The sequence below is a fragment of the Haemaphysalis longicornis genome, unplaced genomic scaffold (assembly GCF_048455015.1).
Source record: "Haemaphysalis longicornis isolate Haplotype H1 unplaced genomic scaffold, Haemaphysalis longicornis Haplotype H1 scaffold_3, whole genome shotgun sequence".
NCBI classification, from domain to species: domain Eukaryota; kingdom Metazoa; phylum Arthropoda; class Arachnida; order Ixodida; family Ixodidae; genus Haemaphysalis; species Haemaphysalis longicornis.
Window position 1 is genome coordinate 41,873,633 of NW_027526335.1, and position 27,427 is coordinate 41,901,059.

The 27,427-nt window shown below is 45.2% G+C and overlaps 2 protein-coding genes across 5 annotated transcripts; one reads left to right on the forward strand and one right to left on the reverse strand.

Moving 5' to 3' along the window:
- The first annotated feature begins 42 nt into the window (after positions 1-42).
- LOC144174331 (sodium channel and clathrin linker 1-like) lies at positions 43-11,830 on the forward strand. Of its 2 annotated transcripts, none has more exons than XM_077702974.1 (17): positions 43-269; positions 335-407; positions 548-603; positions 666-774; positions 833-904; positions 968-1,018; positions 1,143-1,304; positions 2,207-2,298; positions 2,384-2,470; positions 3,593-3,782; positions 4,606-4,677; positions 6,124-6,347; positions 8,011-8,203; positions 9,189-9,325; positions 9,416-9,554; positions 11,489-11,557; positions 11,795-11,830. In XM_077702974.1, the coding sequence occupies exons 1-17, from the start codon at positions 232-234 to the stop codon at positions 11,822-11,824; spliced, it is 1,794 nt and encodes a 597-aa protein (XP_077559100.1). In that variant the 5' UTR covers positions 43-231; the 3' UTR covers positions 11,825-11,830. The 2 variants fall into 2 exon arrangements, with proteins under 2 accessions (XP_077559100.1, XP_077559099.1); XM_077702973.1 differs by having other exon boundaries at positions 46-269; positions 11,486-11,557.
- Positions 11,831-11,883: 53 nt separating this feature from the next.
- Pix (ATP-binding cassette sub-family E member 1 pix) lies at positions 11,884-27,254 on the reverse strand. Of its 3 annotated transcripts, none has more exons than XM_077702970.1 (16): positions 27,112-27,254; positions 26,398-26,528; positions 26,214-26,299; positions 25,917-26,014; positions 25,359-25,476; positions 25,141-25,278; positions 23,081-23,150; positions 22,876-22,972; positions 22,678-22,767; positions 21,978-22,099; positions 21,720-21,869; positions 21,500-21,631; positions 19,515-19,684; positions 16,568-16,833; positions 13,256-13,367; positions 11,884-12,043 (listed from the first exon to the last, which is right to left on the reverse strand). In XM_077702970.1, the coding sequence occupies exons 2-16, from the start codon at positions 26,504-26,506 to the stop codon at positions 11,996-11,998; spliced, it is 1,806 nt and encodes a 601-aa protein (XP_077559096.1). In that variant the 5' UTR covers positions 26,507-26,528; positions 27,112-27,254; the 3' UTR covers positions 11,884-11,995. The 3 variants fall into 3 exon arrangements, with proteins under 3 accessions (XP_077559096.1, XP_077559098.1, XP_077559097.1); XM_077702972.1 differs by lacking the exon at positions 27,112-27,254 and adding an exon at positions 26,771-26,960; XM_077702971.1 differs by lacking the exon at positions 27,112-27,254 and adding an exon at positions 26,750-26,960.
- Between the last annotated feature and the right edge of the window lie 173 nt (positions 27,255-27,427).

Consider the following 27,427-nt stretch of genomic DNA (forward strand, 5'->3'; position numbering starts at 1 on the left):
GATTTTGGAATGGGCGTCGTTTTGTACGTCACTGAGGCGTTGCTATCGCACACCGCGTTTGTTTGTTTACAGACGGCAGATGTAGCGGCTTGTTTAAAAGTGGAGTGTCCCTTTCGCGGTTTTAAACGCGTGTGACCGTCTTGCGTTGCGTACGGAGCTGGCGGCTCCTCAACTTTTTACTTAATCGAACCTGTAAAGAGGCCGTATTTCGCTTTTTAGTGGAACATAGTTATGAACGCACGACTACGATCAAGAGAAGCGTCTCTGAGGTACTGCGGAAGTCCGAGCTGCGCTGTAGGCGGGGACGGTTTACAAACCTCTTCGTTTCTTCCAGGGCTTACGAACCGTTCCTAAAGGAATATGACGCATTACTGCGTTCTATTCAAGCAGAAATACTGCATTTTCAAGTAAGTGAACTCGGAATCGTCGACACTTCGTGTTACGCAGCACTGGAGTGCGTGTATTTGCTTATGACAAAATGGTCCTTTATCTTTTTTTTTTTCATTTTGTAGGCACATGCGATCTTTTATTCTTTTTCACATTTCAGACAGCAATAAGAGCACTAAAAAAAGAAGCCATCAACCTCATTGCAAGAAACCGCAGGTAAGCGCTTTTGCAATGTCAAGCGTAGTTTTCCGGATGGTTATTACCCGGTCTGTGTGCAGCCTTCATCGAGATTTGAGACGTCAAGTGGAGCTTAACTTGTCGTCCGACCAGTCTCAGAGCAACCAACTTCTGAAAGACCTTCAATATCAACTGGACGCAGTTTTAGAGGTATTGTGTCTGCCTAGATGCAAGATGTGTGCAACTTTTTATTTACTTTGTTATTCAGGACAAGAACATTACATCCAAGATGCTTCAAACAGCGCTGCAAGAAATTGACCGCCTTGAAAATGAATTGGAGGTAATATGAGTCAATTAATGTCAACACATTCTAAATACTCGATGCTTTTTTTCTATATTTCAGGACAAAAAAGACTTTGTTGACAGAAATACATTCGAGCAAAGCATCGAAAAAGCAAGTTTGCTTGCGAACAATTCCATGAATCTTTGTGTTTTTTTGGTGTGAACATTAATTGCTGCCTTGACTTTGATTCATACTGCACAACTAGTCCGTGTCGTAATTAACATATGTTTTCTAGGTTAAGGTTGACTATGAAAAAAGATACGACGAAACATGTTGTGAGCTGGAAAGAACAAAGAATGAGCTCTTCGAAGCACAGAAAAATCTCCAGAATGCAAAATTGCGTCTTGCTCGGTACAGTGAACCAGTATGTGTAATTGAAAACCAGCTTCAAGAAAAGGTAGGTCGAATTCTGTTAGTACCAGCATGCTCCTGTCTTTTTTTTTTCCTTCCGCACCTAATCAGAATAATTTAACTTGAATGACTTTTTACACCCGCATGCAAGGGCCGTAACCAGAGATTTTTTTTGGAGGGGGTTATGGGTTAGCAGAAAGTTCTGTCGAAAGGAGCCCTAAGCTTCGCTTACGAATTGCCTAGAAGAAATTTTGGATCTGCCGCTGTGGCTCAATGGCTAAGGTGTTGTGCTGCTGAGCACAAGGACGCAGGTTTGATTCCCGGCCAGTGTGGCCATTTTTCTTATGGAGGTGAAAAGCAAAAACGCCCGTGCGTTTTAAGATTTCGGCGTACATTAAAAGATCCTCACGTGGGCAAAATTAATCCGGAGCCCTCCACTACGGCACGCCTCATCGCCTGTGTAGCATCAGCGCGTTAAACCTCATAATCAATCAATCAAAAAATCTTGGACAGGGCTCGATCCCCAAAACCCCGTTCTGGCTACTTCCCTGCCACTTGCCATAGTAATCAGTTTATGAGCAGGTGAGGGGGCCCGGGGAAAAAAAGAGGAATTTTCAGTGTTTACAATTCTGTGGGAAGCTGCCGGGAATTCACTGTCAGTAAAGAAAGTCATCTGTGATTGGTTGGTGGCAAATAGAAGAACTAGCCACAAATACGTATGTTTTTTTTTTTTTTCAATTATGCCATATTTTTATGGAAAGTTCCTGAATGTTCTTGAGGTAAAAAACCACACCCCTGTTGATTTCCAGAATATCTCATTTGGTGATAGAGCTCTTGTTTATGTGTGGAGACTTTCTATTACGGTCAAACAGCCTTTCAACCATCTCCTAAAAAAAGTGGCGATTATGATAGATATTTAGACAACTCAAAACTCGCTGACCATTTCAGGAAAAGAAGCTTGACGAGGTTCTGCAGCTCTTGCAGCAAACTCAAGAAAGACTTATCCTAGCAGAGGAAGAAAGTACGAGTGCAGTCGCGAGGTACTGGTTGAACTCTGCAGCCATCTGTGCTTTTTGTTTGGTTCCACAAACTCTTGCGGTAATTACCTCTGCGTCTTTATTTCAGACTTGCAGCATTTGAAATGAAGTTCAACAAGCTGGGCAAAGAGCACACTGACAACTTGCGAGATTTGGAATCGTGTAAAGGTCAAAGGTTCATATGCATACTCTCGGCCTGATCTGCTGTATAGATAGGGCCAGCTGAGGTGTGTGTGGACCGAGCGCTTTTTACGTATTCAAATATCAGTGCAAAAACGGTGCAACATAGCTTACACCAAATTGTGACCTGCACTAAGAAATGCCGGAATAAAGTTGACGGACAACCATTGCAGGATGCTGCTAATTTCGGCATCAGCAATTTCAGTTAACTAAATGAAGAAGGAAATAGGCTGGCATTCCTGGCAAAAGGCATGCAGCTAACACCCATCCACTCTTGGCCAATCCCCCTGGATGGGCATATAAGTATACACGTATCTTTCAAGGCTCCAAATGTGTTTGTAGGAACTGCATCGCTAACAGTTGCCACTAAAAGAAAAATTAAAGCTGTTGCACTGAATGTGAAAGCTGTCGGAAGTGCAGAGCAGCGATTTGCCATAATGGGCTCTAGCGCCGTTATCTGCTCACTGCTACCACCCAATGCAATTCAAATTTCCTGCCTTCGCAGTGCTCGCTCGCCCCCTGCCTGAAACTGCGCCAGCGAGAGTTCTGTTCTTTTTGTGCTTGCTTTTCCTCCTGCACGTGCCGGCATTGCACTGCCACTTTTTTTTTTGCTTACTATCATAAAAACCAAACCAGCGAGGGTTCCTAACTAAATGAACGCGGGTGCTGCCGGTTAGTTACGTATATTTTGCCTCAAATGTACCTGCAGTTTTCTTTGCACTAAACAACGGGGAGATGTATAACAAGTGCCAGCGGTTCACGAGTTTTGAACTATATATAAACTGCTTGGCTTTCAAAGCCTCTGGGTTATGCCATGACGACGGAACTCTGTGTGACTCTGCTTGGGTCCAGTGAGCAAGCTACGACGACAAGGCAAGCCCTTGAGGTGCTCTGCACTTAAAACTGAGCATGGACACACACTCACAGGACATATACCATTGAGGTGCCTTGTCTTGTGTTCCACAACTTGTACTATCAGTGGCAGCCACCCATACCACTCATGTTTTGGTGGAAATCATCAGTGTGGCACTGTGGTAACAAATGTCATAGAGAGTGTGTGCTGTTTAAAGTGAGACGACACACCTAAGTGAATTTTCGTTTTCTGCCTCGCCTGCAGCCATGCGCTGCAAGAACAGCTTAGCACTGCCTTGGAACACGCTCAAGAAAGTGTGAGCCTCGCTGAGAAAGCACTCCTTGAGAGGCAAGAGGCAGAACTGAAGTGGGAGCTGCTGGAAAGAGAAACGGGTGACCTGAGAGCTTCGCTCGACTCGTTGGTGGAAGAGGCTGCTCAACACACTGCGAGAGAGGTAGGATGTACTTTACGTAATAGTACGTGCTGCCAGCTGAAGTGAGATTTGTCACGTCAGATCAGTCACTTCATGTTTCCCTACAGCATCCTGGTAATTTCACGCTGTTCTGGCTTTTATACGCATGAATTTTTATTTTTGCGACCAGAATTTGCATTGAATAAGGCTGTGACAGTGTTGGTTGTGGGAAGTAAAGTTGTTTAATTGGTGGACAATCGACAGGAAGGTACGGTGTATTGCTTACAGCGTAAATTTAACCAAGAAATCTGGAATTTTTTGAGCTGCTGTTTTCTAGAAGTAGCTAGCCTCATTAGAAATCTTCTGGTTTAAGTTTTATGGTTATTACACTGCAACTACCCCTTGGCTGTGAGGGGCACTATAGTGAAGTGATATAGATAAACATGTTAAAGGGACCCTGAAGTACTAATAACTTCTTGTTTTCATCGGAAGATGACACCCTTTATGCTACGGTGCCTTAAAAGGTTCAAAATCGTGTACACATGGGCATTCTGTTTTTCTTCCACCTAAAATGCAGCTGCTAAGGTCGAGACCGTTTCCACTGAAAGCTTTTTCATTCTACTTGCCATGATGAGTGTGTAGTGCACAGGGCACAGAAGAATTGTTGCTTTGCTTACTCATAAGCTTGTTTCAACAGGCTTTTTGAAGTTCCTGCTGTGAGTTACAGACGCTGGTCATTTCTTTTAATCGCACGCTTACATCAAAAATGAAAACATCTTGTTGGTTTCTGTGACAAAATCTTGGAAGGGCTCAGAGCCGCATTTGCCAAGTTGATCCCCAACCAACTCTGTGGTGTTTGTTGCAGGTTGAAAAGTTTCGTGAAAAGGGCAACCAGCACATCAGGAAGTTGGTCAAGGAAATTGGCCAGCTACAACAGGTATGACCAACTAGAGACAGTAACACATACATAGATGCGGTGTTTTGGGGGGGGGGGCTGAAGTAGCAGCCAACAAGCTTTTGAGCTACAGCACTATGAGAGAAAGCTTCCGACTTGGTGAGAAGGAGCAGTGAAAGTGTATGAAATTATGCAAAATGTTTTGTGTGAGTTTCAGACCAGCTCGATGATGGTTATCTTGAGATCGCAGCATGACAAAAGTGAAAATAATTTTTTTTTAATGCTATTGTGGTGGGCGACACAAAAGTAAGATTACCTTCAAGGAATCGTGAAAACAAGATCCAACTTTTCTTCCTTTAATTAAAGGGCTGAATGGATCTTTCATACCTCACTACATCAATGTATAAGAAAAAGCAATGCCATCGCTGAATAATTTGGTATTGAACGGCGATATTTCAAGTAACCTTTATTGTTCACCCCGATTCACAGCGGAACTGGGTAAGCACCTAGGGCGCATTGCCAACTGCACGCCAAGAACCAGAAGTAGGGCTACCGTTATGTAAACCCAGTAAAGCATAGAAGGTGGCATCGCTTACGGGAGGACACAACCTTAGGGCTCTTGCTTGGTTCTGACGTTAAAAGCCTTCCTTTAAAACATCATTGGGCTAGAATACTGCTCCAATTTTCTGAATGATCACTGTTTCTCAGACAATGATTGTCTGAAGTTACTGCGTGCTGATCTTGACGATGGGCAGCCCACCCAGCAAGCAGAAAAGTCTAAGAGCTACAGAAGCATTCAAATAAGAGTTGCTGAAAGATGGTGCTATGTACTGTGCTGCCGCATAAGCTGTTTAGTGTACTGCCATCCAATTGTCAGTATACTTATCGCTAAACGATTATCTTAAATTCCAACTGTTAGTGCATTTTGCAACTCTACGGTGCTCTCTGATTTTTGGTTCCGCCTATTGACGGATGATAATAGGTGTAACACTAAGGGACAAGAAGAGAGCGGAGTGGGTCAGGGAACAAACGCGCGTTAAAGACGTATTAGTAGAAATTAAGAAGAAGAAATGGGTGTGGGCAGGGCATGTAATGCGAAGGCAAGATAAATGTTGGTCATTAAGGGTAACAGAGTGGATCCCTAGAGAAGGCAAGCGTGGCAGGGGGCGGCAGAAAGTTAGACGGGCAGATGAGATCAAGGAGTTTGCGGGGATAAATTGGTCGCAGTTGGCACAGGATCGGGATAATTGGAGATCAATGGGAGAGGCCTTTGCCCTGCAGTGGGCGTAGATAGGCTGATGATGATGATTGACAGTCAGTCTGTCCACACATGCCATCCCCAGTAACATCACAAGGGCCAGTGCAGGAAAGTTAGTGAGGCATCATAGCCCGTTCTACTAGCGGACTGTCAAGATGAGAAAGCAAAGCGCACGGTATATTGGTGCAGCAATTAGCTCGAGTGACGTGTCCCACTGGTCATTACCACAGGCCCTGCAGGAGCAGCAGGCGCTGGTTGCCCGCCTCTCTGAGGACAACAGCGGCCTGAGGGCTGAACTGGGCCGGCTGCAGAAGCTGCAGGCCGAGCTGAGGGTCAACCGGGATCCGGCCTTCCAGGCACTGAGCCACACCCTGACGCAGGCCGAGAGGATGTGCCAGAAGCACCGACTCACGGCCGAATCCTTGCAGGACGAGTTGGTGCAGCAGGCAAAGCAGTGAGTGCACTGCTTTGGACGCCCGCAGCAAACCCGTACGAGAATATAAGGGGAAACGCAAGTCCTTTCTCTGCTTTTGAAGACCCAATTGTTGGGACCAACTGAAGCTTTCTGTCAAGTAATATGAAAACCAAAACCGTTAGTCAAGTAATATGAAAACTGCTAGCCCTCGAGGAACGTTTCAGTTAGTGGAGTTCGTGTTAATATTGAAAATCCTGTGGGACTGTGGTTGGTGTTTTACAATAAACTGTCGTTTATTTGGCCCTTTGGGGATTACTAATGTTTGGTCAGATTAACCCTTTCCGTACAGTGAAAAAAAAAGAAAAATGCACCGAATGTACCAAGAAATGTTTTGGCTCAATTCGCAGAGCTTTTTTTTTTTTTTTTTCTGGATAAAATGGCACCATTATTTCAATAGAATAACGTTCCATTATTTCTATAATTGTTTAAAAAAAGAGTGCTCGCAGATAACTTCACCGCATGGCTGCAGTGCCTTGCAAAAAAGCACCATCAGGGCTCCAAAATGACTGATGACAAGCATAGTCGTCATGACCGATGACGACTATATTAGTCATGGGTCATTTTGGGTCAAAATCTCCTGACAACTATACTCATCAACGGAAGCAAAAGGGTTAAACCAAGTTTTTTAGGGGCGAAGGACGTTAGGGGCTTGGGCTGTTGGCGTCTCCTGTCGTCAAATTGCCAAACAATGGTAAAAAAACAACCGTATAATGAAAAAAACCGGTTTGGAATAAACTAACATTATAAACAGCATGCTAAATATGACTAACATGATAAATAAACTAACAAATTTCAGGGTAGCTTGACTGCGGTAGCGCGCAAGCGCTTGTTTTATGGATGAGCTCAGGTAGTCTACAGTAGGCAAAGGGTCAAACACAAAATTATTTAGGTTGAAATACACAGCTTTTTACGCCTTAAAAACCACTGAGTCGAGTGAAGTGTTGAAGTCAAAGTTCAACTGAGGGCTATGGTTTAATTCAGACACCACATGTAGATGCTTATTAAAAGATTGACAAACATCGACTTCATTGAAAATTATTGACAGTTTGATGCAGTTAAATCTCATGCGCTCATTCAATTGCAGAATGCATGCTTTCGAGTAGATGGCTAGATTCCCAGTAGCTCCGATTTCCAAAATGTTGTATGGCAGGGCTTCTGTAAAGGAGGCAGCATAAAAATGACTAATGTGTTTTGAGCCTAAAAGCTTGTTTTTCACAGGACAGGCAAGCATGGATTGTATCAGCATTGGCTGTTTTTCAGAAACGCTGCGCCACTGTGCTGAAGGCATGTATTTAAGCAGTGAAGAGCTTCCTGTCTTGGAGGACTAGTCCATGTCAAACATTCAGCCAGACGAATGTTTGTGATTTGTCACTACAGTAGAACCCCGTTGATACATTTAGAAAAAAAAAACGCGAGGGAGAAACGTACAATCCGGGAAAATGTGCTATCCGGTAAGAAACGTACTACGGGGAATTTTTAGTGTTCACAATTGAGAGCGTAGTAACTGGGAAATCGTATGAACCAAAAACGCATCAACGGGGGTTCTACTGTATCCCCAGAAAGCAGGTAATCTTCTGGGTAGTACTGCATGCCACCAGCTTGAATGCACCAGTGTTGCGAGCACGCAACTGTTCTCATGCAGAAGCACGTTCAAGGTGAAGCAGGGGGAACTGGAGAACCAGAGACTTCAGTGCTTGGTTCAGGACACCGAGAGGCGCTTGGAAGAACTCCAGTCTTCAAAGGCCGAACTTGAGGAGCAGCTTACCGAGCTCCGCCACAGAGTCCATGCGGCTGAGGCCGAGTGCATTGCGCTGAGAAAAAGGCACCACAGTGAGGCAAGTCCAACTCTTGATTCTTTGAGCAACCTTTAAAGGGGCCATGCAGACAAAACACAAGTTTGGTTCATTCGAAAGATTGTCTAGTTAGAATCATAATGACACCACTTTTAACGCACACTTCACTCAAATAAGCTATATAATTAGGAAAAAAGGGAATGGCTATGCGACCCACTAGTTTATTTCCCGCAACAAAACCTATGATCCATGCGACCCACTAGTTTATTTCCCGCAACAGAACATATGATGTCATAAGCCCAGCAGAGCAATTGACTGAGGCCGGCTAAAGCAAATTCAAATTAGGCAGTGTTTATAAGCTTTCCCAACGAGCTATTTCCTCTTAAATATAATGCATATTCATTTTACAGCAGTAAGAACGGTGGGGTAAACAATGAAAGTTATGAAAATACACATAAACAGCACTGTACTGATGCGCACTGCTGTTGGTACTGGGAGCACTATGCTTTTTTTTAGCTGCACAGCAGGCCACCACTTTGGAGTTGTCTTGCACGACACTGGCCGATTGGCGTAAGCGACGTTGACCCTGTTTGTTGAGCATGCCCCATGTTTCACGAGATGATTACTTTTTAACGAAACAAAAACAAGCCAGGTGCAAATTTGGTCAAAAACAAAGCAACGGTGGACAACGGTCCGCTGCTCAGTATGGAAGCTCCATCTGGAAGGACTGACGGCAAGCAAGGCTGCAGAGCCTAACGACGCACTGGGATAGCCGCCCCTGTGGCTTCATGGTGGACGTCAGAAAACACAATATGGCGGGAGAATCAAAATTTTAACCGAAATTGATTAATTTCTTAGTGAATACGGCATACTTTGCTGCCGGACAAGCGCTGGGGGCACTATAAATCATGAAATCTTTCGAATAAAACAAACTTCTATTTTGTCTGCATGGCCCCTTTATTAAGCAAGACGTAAGAGGTTTCTAGTGTGCTGAGATGGCTCGCTTTCTTTCTTTCTTTTTGATCAGGTGGCGATGCTGAAAGAGGCTCTCGGACAAGAGAAGTTGCTGTACAGCACAAAGCTCCAACAGATGGAAGACATGTTTGAAAAAAAGTTAATGAACACCCAGGCTTTGCTGCAGGCACAGCAGATCGTGACTGAGAAGTAAGGCACTGCATTTTTTTTTCTTTTTGTGGACATTTCACAAGTAGGTACACCTGTGTCCTGATTGTAGCGTTTTAATCATGTGGACAGGTGGAAAATGGAAGCATCCAAAATGGCATCGGAGTTTGAAACAGAGCTATTGGCTGCACGCAAAAAGATGTCCGCACTGAAGAAGACAAATTTGTGTCTGCATAGGAAAGCAGCCGAAGCAGCGAAAGAAGTGCATAAGGTATTACAAGATGTTCCAGGTGGTGTTTTTTGAAGACTTAAAGGATCGATGAAGACGAAATGCAAGTTTGGTTCAGTAAAAGATTGCATCGTTAGAATCGTGCTGTCAACACTTGTAACGTAAACTTCGCTCAAGTAAGCTGTATAATTAGGAAAACAGGAGATGGCCATGCGACACACAAGCTCATTTCCCGCAACAGAACCTATGATGTCATATGTGGCAGCTCTGCGATTGGCTGAGGCCAGCAAAAGCAAAGGCAAATTAGGCAGGACTTATAAGCTCGCCGAACGAGCTATTTGCGGTTAAATTTAGGGCACATTCTTTTTATGTGAGTAAGAATTGTGGGACAAACAGAGGAAGTTATGAAAGCACACGTAAACATAGAAGTACCGATGCGTGCTGCTGTCGGTACTACGCGCACTATCCTTGGTTTAGTTGCGCAGCACTGCGGGGCTTCGGGGTAGTCCCGGACCCCACTAGCCGATTGACTCGAGCGACGGTGTCTTACGTGACCATATTATTCGCGTGAGCACCATGTTTCACGAAACGATTATTTTCTCCATCAACAAAAACAAGGCAGGTTTAAATACGCTCACAAACAAACCAAAGGCAGAAAACGGCTTGTCGCGGTGTGATGGCGCCATCTAGGTTGACTAACAGTAAGCAAGTCTGTGCTCCACACCAAGTTTAGCTGGAAGACCTGTTCTTATGATGTCATTGCAAACGTCGTGCAAACACGCGTCTTGGCGCGAGAATGAAAATTTTAGCTCAAATTGATTAATTTCGCAGTGAATAAAGCATCGTTCGCTTCCAGACAAGCGCTGGGGGCACTATAGAACACGAAATCTTTTGAATAAAACAAACTTGCATCTTGTCTTCATGGCTCCCTTAACCATGTTATGGTCCAGCACTAAAATAATTTTCATCAGGGTATTACCTGCGTGTTAGCATTCAAGTTGATGCAATCAAGTGGAACTAGGGGCCCCACTATAATTGCCTAGCCATATCTTTTTGGCGGTGGATTTTCTTACGTCACAGAAAAGTTGAATATGTTTTTAGTATCTCGTTCATTTGTTTAACGTTGGCTATAAAATTGGTATTGTTGTTATCAGGAAAAAACAGCCTTTTTACTGAACCCAACTTGTATTTTGCCTTCATGGTCTTCTTAATTAAAGCACCAAACAGCAAAGTGAACTAAAAAAAAAAAAATTCGGGCAAAAACTCTTTGCTGGGGATAATTGTCATGCAGTATGCATAATTTAAACGAATCGTCTCCATTCAACTTTCTGTTCAAGTGATAAGGCTAAGTTGACCAGATCTGTGCAACCAGCCAAATGCAGTTCTGCTTGCTTGTTTGTTGCCGCTCATGGCAGCACAAAGCAAAATTTTTTTCCTGCCTTTGCCTCGCCTCTTTTCAATACTGTTTTTTCACTTGAGACAGCACAGGGCTGTCTTTTAATCTTTATTTTGTGTTCTTTAATTCTGGGGTCATTTATTTTTGTAAACTATTGTGATGAGAACTTTTAATTTACAGAAATGCTGTAATTTTTGTTAGTTTTGTCTACTGTGGCTTAAATCTTCTCAAGCCTACTAGCATGTTCAGCAATGCCGACTTGTGTGAAATGTGCCATTAGTGGTAGTAGGTTTTGCCTGTCCTTAGGCTTGGTATTACGGAAGACTCGGGTAACTCTAATTGGTTTTTGTGGCTCAAAAAACCACGCTTGAAAATTGGGTGCAAAACTCACGGTTACTAGCCGGAAAAATGCTACTCCAAAAGAAATTGATAAAATACCTTTGCATAACGTTGTGCAAATAGCAACCGTTATCACAGTAACCTATTGATCACCTTTTGTGGGAACCTTCCAGGATAGCACTTTGCTAGGTAATCTCTATTTCAACCCATTCTTTTTTTTTCCCCTTTTTGATACAAGGAGAAGAAGAGAGGAGATGCATATCATGCAAGACTTCGGGGTAGGACTGGTCAAGTGAAGAAGAGTGCACCGGTAAGTGCTGTTTACTTATCAGCGAAGAATGCAGACTTACTTCTAGCGCAGAAACGTGATAAGAAACTGATTTTACATGCCAAATAATGTTGCTTTGGAATAGCACCTTGCTTTATTCAAGCTTCTCTGCTGTATTCCCTCAATGCAGCAAAACGCAGTTTTCTTGAAATGTAAATTTTATAATTTTATTAGTCTAGTGCAAGTGTTATTCATTAATGTGCAACACCTTCAATGCAGGCACTGCAAGACCACCCTGCATCAGCATAGAAAATTCTACAATCACCACACCCAGTTCTCAACGGAAAAAGAACTGCCACTGCACAGTGTTTTCTGAAAACTGCCACTGGCAGTGATGGCTTCCGCTGGCCAGTTTATTCTGTCAGCTTGTCTGGACTGATCCCATCCAAGAAAGCCCATCACGCTTGTCTTCTCGTTCCTTCAGTCTTCAAGGAAAAAGAAGTTTCCGCTCTTCTTTTGTTCAGTATCCTGCACAAAAAAAAAAAAAAATCACTACAATGTTAACAGCTGCATTCTGAAGCCATGGGAATGTTCACAAATGTTTTTCTCAAGCATTCAATCGGGTGCACAGTTCATAACACCAAACAAAGTGTTTGCAGTGCAGCTTTTCTTAATTTCTAGGCGTTATGTTCCAGGCAAAAAATGGTGGTGGCTGGATACCGGCTTTACACTAGAATGTAATGTAAATACAGCCCAAATATATTGAGAACAGGAACTTGGTAAGAAAATCCAGAGGGTAATAAGAGCGCGGAAACATACACTGCTCCTGTTATGACAAACATTTTCTTTCTTGAAGAGATCAAGGACTACAGTCTGGCCACACTATAACGAACTCCACTTCAACAAAATATTTCTAATTCCCCATCAGCTAGCCATAGAAGTCAATACAACGAAGTCCTTGCCACAACAAACCATTTATCTAGCTTGCTTTTGCTTCAACAAAATTTTGCTCAGTGGGGTTGGGTTTTATAATTTACTTTACCGTAAAATAAGCATGGCACCAGCAATCTGCAACTTATTATACATTCAGGGTGCTTTGTTTCACCGAAAGCATGCGCCGTGCACCCGCACGCCACCTATGATGAAAAACTCGTAGTGGACGCTATTGTTTGCTAGTGATAACGATGTGGCTGGCCGTCTCTACATGAGGTGCGTCCCGTCGTTTGCGCTGTTTTACTTAGTTTAACAATGTACCAACTGGTCCGTCAGCATACCCTTCTGGAATTTGTAGCTATGAAAATGGTCAGTGCAGGATTCACTGTGTGCAAGCAATTTTCATGAATACCTGCACTTATGCTTTTGAAATCATCATCATGCACTGGGAAGTGATACCTACTACCAAGGAAGTTTTTGCGGCCTGTCATTTTTGTAATGATAAAGCGATTCCCTACAGCAAAGTATTTGCTCTTGATAAGCAATCGCTACTAAGCTTAATGTTTTCAGTGCACTTTAACTCTGCAGGTGTACAAATTTTTGTAAATGGCAAGCTTTCCAGATATTCATAATCCATATTTATATGTGGCCACTATCCAATTGGTTCTGATGTCCTTGAGTTATACTTTTTTTTTGTTTTAACGTGGCATAAGTCACAAACAGTCAAAAAAGAATATTCTAGGCCTGTACCATACCAAACTACCGAAATTGCCCGAACAAAATTTTGCACACTGTCGGCAACCGCACCTTGACAGAGTTGAGCTTGTTTATTCTCGGCCTGAAGTTGTTGGGGTCTCGACGGAAGGTGATGTTGAGCAGCTCCAAGAACTTGTTCATTCCAGCCAGTAGCATCTGTGGCCTGCAATGGAAGACAAGTGGTACAAAAAGTAAGTTGGTTAACCAGATGGTCTACACAGCAGTCGGACAGGAAAGTGCCGTAAGACGGCGGAAAAAAAAAAAAAAAAGTGGTCAATTTTTCTGTCATAGGAATCGGTAAAACATGAAAGTGAAACGTGCAGCGAAATCGGCAGCGGAGCATGATTTGCGTGACGGCGGCTGTCTTGTGGGTGTGCTTGGCGAACGACGTCCTGCTGGCGGGTCGCTTCGGCAAAGGTATACTGGCGTCATTTCCGTGACGGATATGACGCAGTGAAATCTTGGTGCATCCCAGCATAAAACACTTTCGTGTTAAAATATAAAACCTGAAAACGAACAACCCTAAGTATAACATACTCTTTGGTTCTAAAGGTTGCTTCCCCGCAAGAAGACTTTATATGCAGAGGTGCACCCTTTACAGGCCGCTTGCTTCGTTGTACTGGCGTCATTTCCGTGACGGATATGATGTCGCTCAAATGTTTTTGTACCCCGGAATGAAACACTCGTGAAAAATGAAAAGCCACCTTGCAATACCCACACTATGCTTCTTCACTGCTCCGACGCGAAGAACTGTGAAAAGACGGCCCTTGCCGACATGCTCGCTCAGTGGAGCTCCAACCTCACACCTTTATAATATGTACTCAGTTTCGTGACAGGAATAGCATTTACTTTGTACTGTTTTTAATCTAAGTAAGCCTCCAGCAAATGCGCATACACATACAGGCTTAGAGAACTAAGCTTGACATAACCTAGAGCAAGAATCAAAATCATACATGTTGAATTTTCCAGTACCAAAGTGATTGGGTCAGCTAACAAAACATTTACCGAGCAAATCTAGCTGTAATACCCTAGTTACACGGTGGAAGTAAACGCAGTCAAGTTTAACCATGGTTACTAAACTTCAACCGCGGTTATCACAAACTGCTGTTTTGGCTGTTACACGCGAAATTCCAAGTGTGGTTACCATGGTCACTTGGTTAACTTGTGAGCATAACAAAAATAAATTACCACTTCTAACTTCACGATAAAAAAAAAAAAAAAGAGGAGCAGTGTAGACAAAGGGAAATATTGTTAAAGCAGTCGCTTCAGACCCAAACACAACACACTCGTGCGCGGCGAGGAGAGGGGCTTCCCCAACAGCTCGCAACCGGCTTGGTTTGCTCAGGTCTGCTCGGTGTTGGGAACTTTAGGCTTAGTACCGCAGAGAATATTTGACCGCCGCTTTCTCTACGTCTGCGAATTACAATCCATAGCACAATTTTTCACCATGCTAACATTCACTTTCTCACATGTGGAAGTTCTTTTCCGCGATCAGATTGATTTCGAAGAGCGGCGATAAGCTGTTGCTGCCGTGGTCTGGGCCGGTTTGAGCCGCCTGCAGTGCCGTGCGGGCAGGCGTGCCTGCGTGTTTTCAGGCATGGCCGGCGTGAGCGCCGATTGTTTCTGAGTGCTGAAAATGCTTCATGATTGCCTGCGTTATCCGTTTTTTTGGCGGGCGACATGCAGAATTTACGAATTTAGCACGGCTTTTGTCGTAGTTGACCGGGTGGATCGTAAACGAGCCGCTGCTGATGGGCAGTCGCGCTGATTGCGAGAGCGACGCAAAGAACGCAAGCGCCTCTTGGGGGCAGCTTTGGGGTGCCCACTATTCGAAACCTTCGCCTCCTTCGAACGCCAGGTGATTTTTTTTTTTTTTTTTTCGTCTCTGCTGATGCACCACCACTTGCGTCCGAACTGACTTGTGCGATTTTGAGAACTGCGGCTGCGGGAACTTCGGTTAGCGTGACTGAACTGAGGTGGCCAAGCTCAGTTTGCGTTAACCATGGTTAGCGGGATAACCGCAGTTTCATCTGCCGTGTAACGCAGCAAACTGCGCTTTTTTCTAACCGTGGTTCGCTTAATTGTGGTTAACTGTGCCCGTGTAACTAGGGTATAAATCTCCGATGGTCAAGTTGTACAGTGCTGAAAAATAAGCCAAATTCTGAAGTTGCTGTGAAAATTCCTTGAATGGCACAGAATATACAGCAGTCGAATAAAATATCAAAAACAGCACGCCCACCTAAACATTGCGGCTGCACGCACCAGCTGTTAACAACGGCAGCTGTGTGCACACGGGGCAGAATGGTGGTGCCCAGTCAAGCGAGGCCTATGAACTAAGGGCATGGTCTCTGAAGCATTTTACAGTCCTGTGCAGTCATGACATTTTCAGAAAGGCAAAGAAAGCTAAAAAAAGCTCCTGTTTGACAGCCGCCCAGTCCAAGCGTTTGCATGTGTGAGCAGAGGCAAAAGAAAATGCCACAGCCAAGACTGGTTTCATAGACGGGGACCCAAACCAGCATGCCACATTTGCTTTAGCTCCCTTCGCTCATTCTTTTTTTTTTTTTTTCATTCGACGCAACTACACCAGCTGGCGTTGCACGACTGCATATTTAGTGAGCACTCTCAAACCACTGCATGTGATGGCATGTTGTTACAGCCGTAGCTGTAGAAGTTTGCATCTGTGGTACTCCTTTCACTGGGGGCGGGGAAAAACTGCTTTTGCTCAAAAATGATGGTGCTCTAACACACAAGACAGCCCTGCTAGAACTGCCTGTGCACAAGACCACACGGCTTTTGCCGGAAAACTTTGCAAGTTGACTGATGGAGCCTCACGTGAAAAGATTGCTCCGCGATGCGAAATGCTCAAACCTAAAAACTATGGCAAACTGCTACGCAACTGTGCTGTGTATTTGAGACGGTCCCCTACACTGACAGCACTGCACGCCTCTTGGATTTGCGAGATTTCTCTGTCCACAGCAGCGTTCCTCACGTGGTCTCGGTTTATGCTCTACGAAATTCTGCAAGTGCCTGCACTGCAGGTAGAAACTCAGGTGAGGGCATGCCTGATAGTCAATCAGCATAGACGGTTTACGCAATGTGTTTTATTTTTCTTTTGGCTTCAGTTCTGCACAGGTAGTCTAGGAATATTTCACACTTGAAATATAAATATGCTAGTCGATCAGATGGACGCAATACCAGTGTAGTTTGTTTACACTGGTGTCTGCACAGCTTAGAGGCAGATTCAGACTGAATAGAGTCACTGGTGCGTCCTATGCCAGCAGTCATTTAGCAAAGCTGATGACTGAATTTAGCACCACCCAACATGCTAGAATGGGCCGCCACCCACAAAGCGCCACTACTCACGAGTTGGCCAAAGTCTTGACGGAAGGCCGCCCCTCGAAGACGATGACCCGGTCGGCCAGGTAGGTGGCCATGATGAAGTCGTGCTCGACCACGAACCCGGTCTTCTTGGCGTGCAGGATGAAGCGCTTGATGACCTTGGCCGCCACCAGACGCTGCTCAGAGTCCAGGTAGGCGGACGGCTCGTCGATCAGGTACACATCCGCAGGCTTGCCCAGGCACAGGGCCAGGGCCACACGCTGGAGCTCACCCCCAGACAGGTTCTGGACCTGCGCTTGCGGTGGAGGGAAGACCGTGAGCCGGACAGCCGGACAAAGCCAAGCTGGGCCAAAAAGCAACTCGACCCAAAACGGGAGCTAGAGCCAAGGCATGGCTGCTCAGACATCACATTGCACAGAATTATAAAGATGAGGGATTTTGCATAAGTTTTATTCTTCTCTTGACACTACCACGAAACCTTACAGGGCAGTTCTATGTCCTGAATTGAAACTATTTTTTGGGAATTGCTTTGCAGCTTTTGTGGTTCTCTACAAGCTTACGAAGGAGAAATAAAGGCCATTTACACAAGACACATTGCTACGCTTACTCTCCCCTGTTGCTCATACATTTGTTTTATGCAAGCCTGTTTGGCCTTCTGTTGCTCAACTACAGCATCTTGCAATGAAAGAAACAGCGAAGCCAGCTTCTTGCGTTGTAGCAAAATGCCTCCCCAAAATGCCACTGCAGACTTTGGGAATGATGAGGGTTGTGCAGACAGACCACTTAATCGATGAAACAAATGTCAACACAAATGCGCAAATCTGAAGATTTCAGTACATAGTGCTGAGATGTAGTTCAGGCATATTTACGAGGCGCAATGACTACGCTTCGTTATTGCAGATTACCCAAGCCATGCTACACTCGCACACTCGAGTTTAATGCATTTCTGTTTGGAATTCTTGTCTTGTGCATAGCCTGTTGAATTTAGTGTGAGCCTTGAGGAAAGCGTGCCTAGTGAATGGCCAGCACATGAAAACAAAAAATTGCCAATATTTTCTAATTAAGTAAATAAAGCATAACCATACCTGCCAGGTTCACCGGGATGGCATTAGGGAGATCTGACTAGGGGGTGGATGAGGGATCGAAAAATTAGTAGCAGCAGAGTGGAATAATTTACACTGCTTTGTCCAAACTAATGAGGTATACACCACTGGTCTGATGCTAAATCTTCAACGAAGCGGACACCGCCCTTTTCAGGAAGTCCTGGTAATACTGCCGAGCATAACAATGTTCTCAGCTGCGACACCTCGCTAAAGGAACGCGACTGAGGGTTGTGTCAGACATGATGATGGTGAAAAAACGTTCAATGCACAAAGTGGAAAGTGTTACGGCCGCTCGTCAGGAGGATGGGCGCTCGAAATGGTGCAATTTTTCTTTCCTATGCTGAACTGCTTCCCACATTTAGCGTTTCTATGGTACTAAGCAGTTTAACTTGCGCGCATAACCTACTACGCTTTTAAACCTCTTCATTAATAACGATGTCAATTGCTGCACGGTTGCATTGGACTGTCGGGTAGACTGGGAGAAAGGTTTGGCCTAATACAAGTGTGTGTTCGGGAGATTTTCGTTTCGGTCGTACAATCCTACATAACCATCAAAATTCGGGAGTCGCCCCGACAGTTTGGGAAACCTGGCAGGTGTACACAACGCTTTGTACTGAGCAGCGAAATCAGGGCGTGACCTTTTAATTGACAGAAAGAGAAATCTTCAAAGAAAGAGATCACTCAAGCATTAGCTGTGTGGTTCTCGTACCTCATACCGCTTCAGCTAAACTGCAAGTGCAGTCTAATTCCGTAGAACGAAGTACTTTCAACGAAATATTTCAAATTCCTCGTCAGCTAGCTATAGAAGTCAAAGTCAATTCAACAAAGTCCTCGCCACAACGAACCATTTGTTTCTTTCGCTTCAATGAAATTTTTGCTGATCGGGGCTGGGTTTGAACGATTATTTTACAATAAAATAAGCATAACGCCAGCTATCTGTAACTTTTTATCCATTCAAGGCGTTTAGTTTCAACGAAAACGTGCGCCACGCGCCCACGCTATTACCCATAAACAAAAACAAACTCATATATGGACGCCCTTGTTTGCTGGTGATAACGATGTCTTTACATGAGGCACAGGACCGGTTCGCCAAGCTGGAGCTACAGCCAATTCGTATCCAGTCGAAATTGCGCGAATGTGCTCTGCTGCTGGTATGGCGCCGTCATGTAAACATTGTGAGCAGCTGTCATTGCAGTTTTCCTTTTACAGTTCTTCAAAGTCAAAAGCAAAAATTATGCTTTCGTGTTTAGTCTTGAACCCGCGTCATCCTATCTTAGTCACCAGTGCGCGCTGGCGATAAATGCAAGCGCGCACTGCTTGCCTGCCAAGGTCAGTTGCTGCTGTGTCTAGTGAGAGGATAACTCCATGGAGGATAAGGTAACGGCACCTCTCCTGCCTGCCACAAGCGGGAGGGGGGCTTCCCACAGCTGAGCAGCTATCTGCAAGTAATCAGCTCGGTAGATATGCCTTGTTGTGATGTTTTTGCGACAGCATTTCTTCAACCCCCCCCCCCACTTCCCACAACGCGCTCTTTAAATGCAAGTAACAGACAGATAACCATTGGTGTGTTTGTGATCCGAATAAACACACTGCAATTGGGCATCAATCCTTTTTCTAAACATTGCATTATGCTGTCAGTGATGCGTATAATATAGGCAGCTATTTTCTTGCCCTTCCGTGGTGTGTTGGGGCAGATTTTGCCTCAACGAATCTCCACTTCAACGAAATTTTCCGCACGTCCCGCCAATTTCATTTGCGGCATTTGCGTATTTGCGGCATTTGCGTATTTGCGGCATTTGCGTATTTGCGGCATTTGCGTATCCTTAAAAGCGAGTAGTCATCCCGTACCCTTCTTGAGTGGCACTCACCTCCTGGTCAATGATGGCCTCAATCTGGAGGGGCTTCATGACGTCCGCAATGAACTGGGGATGCACGTAGGCGTCCCTGATCTTGTCGTGCAGCAGCATGCGCACGGTACCCTGGGACTTGGGCGAGATCTTCTGGGGCTTGTAGCTGATGTTCAGCGACGGCACGTCACCTGCGGCACGGGTAGAACAAGCGCACGCCTGTACGTCGGCAGCTTTCCAAAGGCCTCGCAGCAGGACTAAACTGAACAATCTGTGACAGCAACTTCACCACTACAAAACAACGCCCAAGAAAAAATAAAATTTCCCCTTTCAAGTCATGAAACTAAATTTGAAGCACTTCAATCGCAAAGGCAAGACAGGTGGGTGAGCAAAGGGGGAGCTGGCATCTTAGAGGGTACCTAAGACCTCTATGCTGCCGCTTCAACTAGACAAACTGGTGACAAAGCAATTCCAAGCAACACGCTTGCGACACACTGACGACCATGAAAACAGAGTGTACCGTTAAAATTTAGACAGCATGTGCTGTTCAAATCCTGCAACATACTTCAGTTTACATAGGCCACTTTCACTGCATAACTAATAAGCTTTAGGCGAGAGGACACTGCAGCCCTTGAGGGAGGCGTTACGCAAACCAAGTTACACGCAGAAGCACTGCTTGAGCAGTTTGTCAATGCGAGTCTCGTATTTAATAGCACCTTTGCAAGTGCTTGCTTGAAAGTATTTCTCCCTCCACTTTGAAAGGAACTATACAAGCCCTAGTGGATTGGATGTTGCTCTAGAACTAGCCAAAAGCCTCGGTGGCTTTCATACCTACCGGATGATAGAGGGAAGCTGCAACAAAAAGACAAACAAGCTTGTTTACTATTGGCTGTGTGCTAGGCACACCTGCAGCACAGATAAATCTTTTCTTTTTAATCTTTACACTCAACCGGCTGCACAGGAACCAGAAAATTTTCCCACAGCTTTTGAAAACTGGTTTATTTTGTTTGCTAACGCTAAGCTCAGAGAGAGTACATGCCTGGTTACACCACATGTGAATAATAACAACACTAAAAAACTGCCTTTGACATTATTCAGCATGTTCCAACTATCAGTCAGTTTGGGTCTTTCATCACAAATACAAAGACGCCAAACATTGCTTAGCACATTTTTTTTGCGAATTCACAAAACTGCACTGTGATGATAATTTTTCAAATCCAAAGAAACCTCTGTGCTACTACGCAGGATGTTCTAGCTCTAAAGATCTGGTTCCCTGTACCCATGCCCAAACGGATGTGGTCACAAGGCAAAGTGCACACCAGTGGCATCATACAGGGGAAGCAGCACTGATATGGGCACTGGGGGCAAATGGTGCAGCACCACTAAAAGCGCTGCAGTCATGCAAGGTCACACCGCAGTGCATTTGGGCTGTGCCAGAGTTTTCTGTCCGGGTAGTGAAACATCAGGCGAGGCGCTCTAGAAAGCTTTCTCTCTAGGAGCATTTACTAGCCCGAAATGCACAACCAGCTAGCTTAAACTTGTACTAACGTATTTCGTCACATGCGCCCAATCTCCCACACTTTTTATGATGCAGGTTTCACATCACCCCTTTTTGGGGGAACAAGGCGGAGGGGTGAAGGTGCCAATACCTAGTCTTCTCTTTGTGAACTACTTCACAACCGTACGCACAACTGCCCTTACAGCCATGAAGGCAAGGCCAACAGCAGACAACTACATTGCTCAATGAGCAAATCTCTGAAGCTCTGTTCCCTTTTTCTAGCTTCTTGTTCTTAAAAAAGAAAAAGAAAAAGCAATACAAGAGGATTTTTGCGTACCCTTAACACAAATGCTGCTCTAATAATCCGCCAAAGGTCATTTGAAGACTGAACATTGTAAGAACTGCCGAAACTGAATGCCGCTGAATGCCACTCTTTCAAACATAATACAGGAAAGGAGAGGGGAGGTAGAGTTTTCACATCATGCCACTTGTACAAACACATGCCTACCTCCGTCGTCAGGCTTCAGTCGACCAGCCATCATGCGGATGAAGGTTGTCTTCCCTGTGCCATTCTCCCCCAGCATCACAATGATCTCGGAATCGGTGAACGTTCCCGCGTCGACACTCATCTCGAAGTCCCCTGTAGCGAGAAAGGCACGTTAAAAAAATGCCACTCTACTCTATCCTAAGGGAGAAAAAGGGACAGAGGGGGAGCGGAATGTCGTCACCTAGGCACTTTTTCATGTTGGGGTACTCGTAGCGACACATCCGTTTGATTTCCTCCTCTGTCGCCGTCTCGGCCACCTTGAACACGAGCGAGGTGTCCCTGAACCTCAGGTTCTCAGTTGGCACGAAGCCGTCCAGGAAGATGTTGATGCCTGCACAAGAGCCGCGTCGGAACAGGAAAAACAAGCCACTCGATAACGCAAAAGGCCAGACGACACGAAGTCAGTCCGTGAAATCTTGTACGGGAACAGCCAGCTCACCTTCCCTCACCGAGAAGGGCATAGTCACCACGCCATAGCAGCCGGGTACGCCGTACAGGCAGCAGATGAAGTCAGACAAGTAGTCAAGCACCGACAAGTCGTGCTCCACAACAATGATGTACCTGCAAAGCAAGCAAGAGCACCGTGACAAAAACTCCACTCGTCGAAACGAGCTCGGGTTCTACTCTCTTGCCGCCAACACCAAACATGAAAATAAATAGTGAATTGTCACAAGGCAACACCAAAGTAGTAGTGACTGCAATAGCTTCTGCTAGCATGGCAGATTCGACAGCTCTTGTGGAAGGCAGAAAGGGCCTTGGCTTGTTAAGCAATAATGTTAAGCGCTCGTCCCGTCTTCACTTCACCCTCTGTTGTTACAGTAAAGCCTCGTCACAAGAGACACTTGGTTATAAGAGACATTTGAATGAACAGTTTGGTCAGTTTTCCTATGTTTGCCATGTTAGCAAAATTGTGTACAAGAGACTGGTTACAAGAGACGTGTTTTTTGGTTCCCTTGAGTGTCTCTTGTAACGAGGTTTTACTGTATTGCAATATGTTTTCTGTGTGACTATGATCCCAAACACCCAAACCTTTTCCCTTTTGAAGAATAATGAATGCCAGGGCAATCTTGCAGAGCTACAGTGTGACACTGGTGGTCATTCTGGCAAGGGACGCCAATTCCGTAAACGCTCGGGCTTACTTTTCAGGGTGAATCAGGGAGCGGATGGCCTCGGCAGCCTTGAGCCTCTGCTTCACATCGAGGTAACTTGACGGCTCATCAAACATGAAGCTGCAACGGAACACGGCCATCATGAGCGAACCCGCAGGCCACATCAATCTCAGCGCAATAGCAGCAGTGACCACGGGACGTGAGCTATGTCCCCGCGCACGCACTCACATGTCGGCCTTCTGTATGCACACCATGGCGCAGGCAAAGCGCTGAAGCTCCCCTCCGGACAGCGCATCCACGCTCCTTTCTCTCACGTTGTTCAGGTCTGCATGGGAGATGCCACGAGATTATCCACTGAATTTGATTCCGGCAGTGGCACTGACACTGAAGATGAGCGCAGAGAAGAGGAGGGGATATTAAAGTCGAGACAAACCAAGCACTCGGCACACTTCATCCTGATTCTTCATTTCGTCCTTTTTGTCTATTAGCTGCTGCACAGTGCCCTGTGAAAGAGTGGAATTGAGCCAAAATGTCACAGTGACAACATTACACTTAGGCACACTGTATTCCTGGTTAAAATGTACTCTTAACAGGGCCCACAGGATCAAAATCAACAAGATTCCCATAACTTGCTTAATAGAGGGTGGTAAAGGAAAGAAAATGAAAGCTGGTGAATACACATAGATTAATGCAACCATGAAACAAGTATACATGTTGAATAGTCCATGCTCTCCCTTAAACCATAAAATGACAATGGCTGCCACAGTTTGTTGTCTACGCACGAATATGGCGTTGTCCAAAACCTTGAAAGCAGATTGACAATGTGTGATAAAACATTTGAAATAGAAAGAACCATGCTGCATGGCAGAAAACGTACAAAGAAAAGCAAGCCAACTTCTTTCAACCTCTTTGTGCTTTATACCTCTTCGAAACCAACAAAGTCGGACCCAACATGTGACTCACGCCATAGAAGTCTACAAGATGCAATGCGACACAATTACGGGGGAGAGCCAACTTCCTGCTCTCCATTTTTTAAAAACGCCTTGAAGCTTTACCGGCGGCACCATATAGTAAAGCATATTTTTCCTTACCATGCCTCTTACTCTCAGCATGTCAGAAGCAGCAACACTGCACTGCATTGCTTGCAATGCTATTTTTGGGCTATTAAACACCTCTTTCGTTTTTTTGCCACTCAAAAGGATGCTCAAGATAGTACAGTAAAAGCTCGTTAATTCGGATCTCACGGAACCGGGAAAAATGACCGAATTATCCGAATGCCAAATTAATGAATGAACAGGAAAAACAACATTAAAATCACGTTGGAGAAGCATACCTTTATTAGCTGAAGTATTTTGTAATAGTCGTCTGCTTTTTCTCGCAGATTCCGGCTGACATTACAATTTTTCTGAACTCTTCCAAGTGGCCAACAGCACGCAAACTGTCGGAACTGCTCAGGCAAACGTCCTCCAATATCAAAAGCGCCTCCGAGACTTCTCGTGAGGTGCGATGAGGTCGCGGCGGCACCTCCTCGCATGCGTCTTCGTCAGAATCGTGGACTTCCTGGGCGCCCGTAACATCATTAATAATTTCTTCATCGGTCAGGAGACCAGCATTTGTCCGAATTAGGCGGAGCGGGGCCGAATTCTGACGAATTAATGAAGGTTTGGTCCCATAGACTAACATGCGGTTTGGCCGGGAGCAATATAGCCGTCCGAATTAACAGGTGTCGAATTAACGAGCTTTTACTGTATGCGCATATCAGAAGTGAGCGCCAAGACTTTGTGGCTTCCCAATTTTTCGTGTGTGCTTCTTCATGATACCAAAGCAACAAAAATTCCCACAAGAGCACATGCATCACATGTGACACAAAGGAAGTTTAACGAAACATATACACAACACTTCAATTTAAGTTCAAACCATTTTTGAGGACAACTCAGCGAGCAATGGAGCGGAAGATGACAGGTGTAACATTAAGGGACAAGAAGAGAGCGGAGTGGATCAGGGAACAAATCCGTGTTAAGGACATATCAGTAGAAATTAAGAAGAATGGGTGTAGGCGGGGCACGTAATGCGAAGGCAAGATAACCGTTGGTCATTAAGGGTAACAGAGTGGATCCCTAGAGAAGGCGAGCATTGCAGGGGGCGGCAGAAAGTTAGATGGGCAGATGAGCTCAAGAAGTTTGAGGGGATTAATTGGCTGCAATTAGCACAGGACTGGGGTAATTGGAGGTCTATGGGAGAGGCCTTTGCCCTGCAGTCAGCGCAGATAGGGTGATGATGATGATGATGATACATAACACAGTTATACGAGACCTGAGGACAAACAAGTGCCAGTGCAGGACCCAGTAGCCAACCAAAGCTACTGCGTGTGCACAGGAGGCCCAGAAAAGGATGCGCAAATGCACTGGTGTCGAGTGTGTGCTGAAACCAGCTTTCTAGCACATTAAGGTGCTTATTGTAGCTGTTTAAAAACTTCCTAGCGGAAGCCCTTACCTTCACAGCCTTGGGGATCTGGTCAACGTATTGGGGCTTGATGATCGCCTTGAGGTCATCTTCCAAGATCTTGGTGAAGTAGTTTTGAAGCTCCGAGCCACGGAAGTTCTGGAGAATCTCCGTCCAGTCCGGAGGGTCCTGTTTCCACGAGACGCCAACTTTTAGGACTACGCGCTTCACTTAAAAAACCTAACCAAGGTACAGCTGTCTTCACTTACTCCATAGCGGCCCAAATTGGGCTTCAGCTTTCCCGCTAGGATCTTGAGGGCTGTCGACTTGCCAATCCCGTTCGTTCCCACTAGCCCCAGCACCTCGCCAGGTCTTGGGGTGGGCAGTCTGTAAGATTGTGAATCAGTATCCACAAGTGCACACACCACAGGTGGACCCCTTAGCGTATTCCATCACTAATGACCAGATAATATTTGCATGAGCATGCTTTCAGGCCTACGAGAGAAAGAAAGAGGGTCCCGTGAAAGCTACAATGATGGTACACCATGATAATGATACCTATATAAAAATAAACTATATCAAAAAGGGCTGCACTGCAAAATGGGAACTGCATGCCAAGTCACATCATGACACTCTTGAGACAAATGATAATTTTGTTTAATCATTCCCAGAAGCGTTCTTCGCCCCAATTATTGCTCGCGTCCCTCGCCCTATAGCTTATCTATTTTCTCTTCACCTGATAAGACACAGAGGTGTTTTCGAACCGTGCTATTTCAGGAAAAATTTCTCGCTACACTACTGGCCCAGTGACATTTTTGAAGCCTTACCTGTGCAACTTGAACGAGTTCTGGCTGTATCTGTGTGTTGTATCCTTTTCTAAGTTGCTAGGCAAATTAATGATCGAAATCGCTTCGAACGGGCATTTCTGCAAAAGAGGTACAACACAACATTAGACCAGCCCCATACGGTATCAAGTTACTTACGAACCCAACCCACAACGACAATAAATAGTTTTCAATGCTACAAGGCTTCCCAATCGACACAACCGACGCGGAAACATGCCGCAAATAACACAGGTATGCGTCACGAGGCGCGTCTTGGTAGCTAGACCGAAAATTCCGCACCTTCACGCAGATACCGCAGCCAATGCACAGGTTTTCCGAGATCGCAGCGATCTTGTCGTTGGGCGTAACTTCTATACAAAGCTTGCCTGCAAAGAGCAATTCACAGTAAGCAAGCTGTTAGCACTGCTTGCACGCGGACAAGACGTGAAACGCCCGGTGCCGGTCAATGAATCAACATCCGTACCCAGTCTCACAACGGGACACGACTTCTTGCACTCTTGTTTACATCTCTTGGGCTTGCATTTGTCCGTGTTTACGATGGCGATCCTCGTTAGCTTGTCCTGCGAACTCATGTTCGCCGCTTGTCAATCCCCGCTGAAAGACGAGAAAACGAGTTCGAGCTGAATTCCTGGAGCAGCAGCCCTGACCTCTTTCCGTTACAACATATGGACAACACCAGCGCTTGTATAACAACTATACGATTACAACGGCAACGAAGCGGAAAGAGACTAATGCCCCTGGCCACATCAACTGCACAGCCACACGAACTCCTTTCGAGTTTCAGTCACGAAAGAGGAAATGCAGGCAGACGTAACAAGACTCCTGTGTCATTGTACTCAAGCCGGAGCCGGCGGTAACGCCGAGGGAGAGGCCGCTTGAGTTCTCGTTGTGGATGCCAGACAAAACTAAGAGACTCCGTCCTTGGCCAGCCTAAGCATTACTGCGAAAAACATATACTATTCTTCCGCCTACTTCGCTCGTGCAAATGCCGGTTTGGGCAACTAGTGGCTGCGCAAGCATGGTTAAACGGTGTTAAAGGCGAAACTTGTCTGGAACGGCAAACACCCACTAACTACATTTCGGACAGACTATAAGTACCAAGTTAGGCTTTACAGTAAACAAAAAATCATTTCGCAACACGAATGAACGCACAATAACGATATATTTTGACAGTTACCTGACCACAGCGAGGATCCACGTGAACAAGATGGCGTAAAAGGACGCCTGGATGTATTGAAGCGAACTACACCAACAACGGTGTGGCATGTGCTGCCACCTACCGCACCAGTTTTATCCATCCTGCGGCGCTAACGAGAGACTTCCGTGCATCAAATGAGACTAGGAACTTTCTTCCCTCCATGATTTTTTTTCTGCATTGAGCTTTGCTAAGTCCCCATTCATGACTCATCCATCTGAAAACTTTTACCGTAATTTTCTTCGAGCCATATGCAACTGCCTCAGGCCAATTAATGCCCCCACCCCCCACAAAGCCA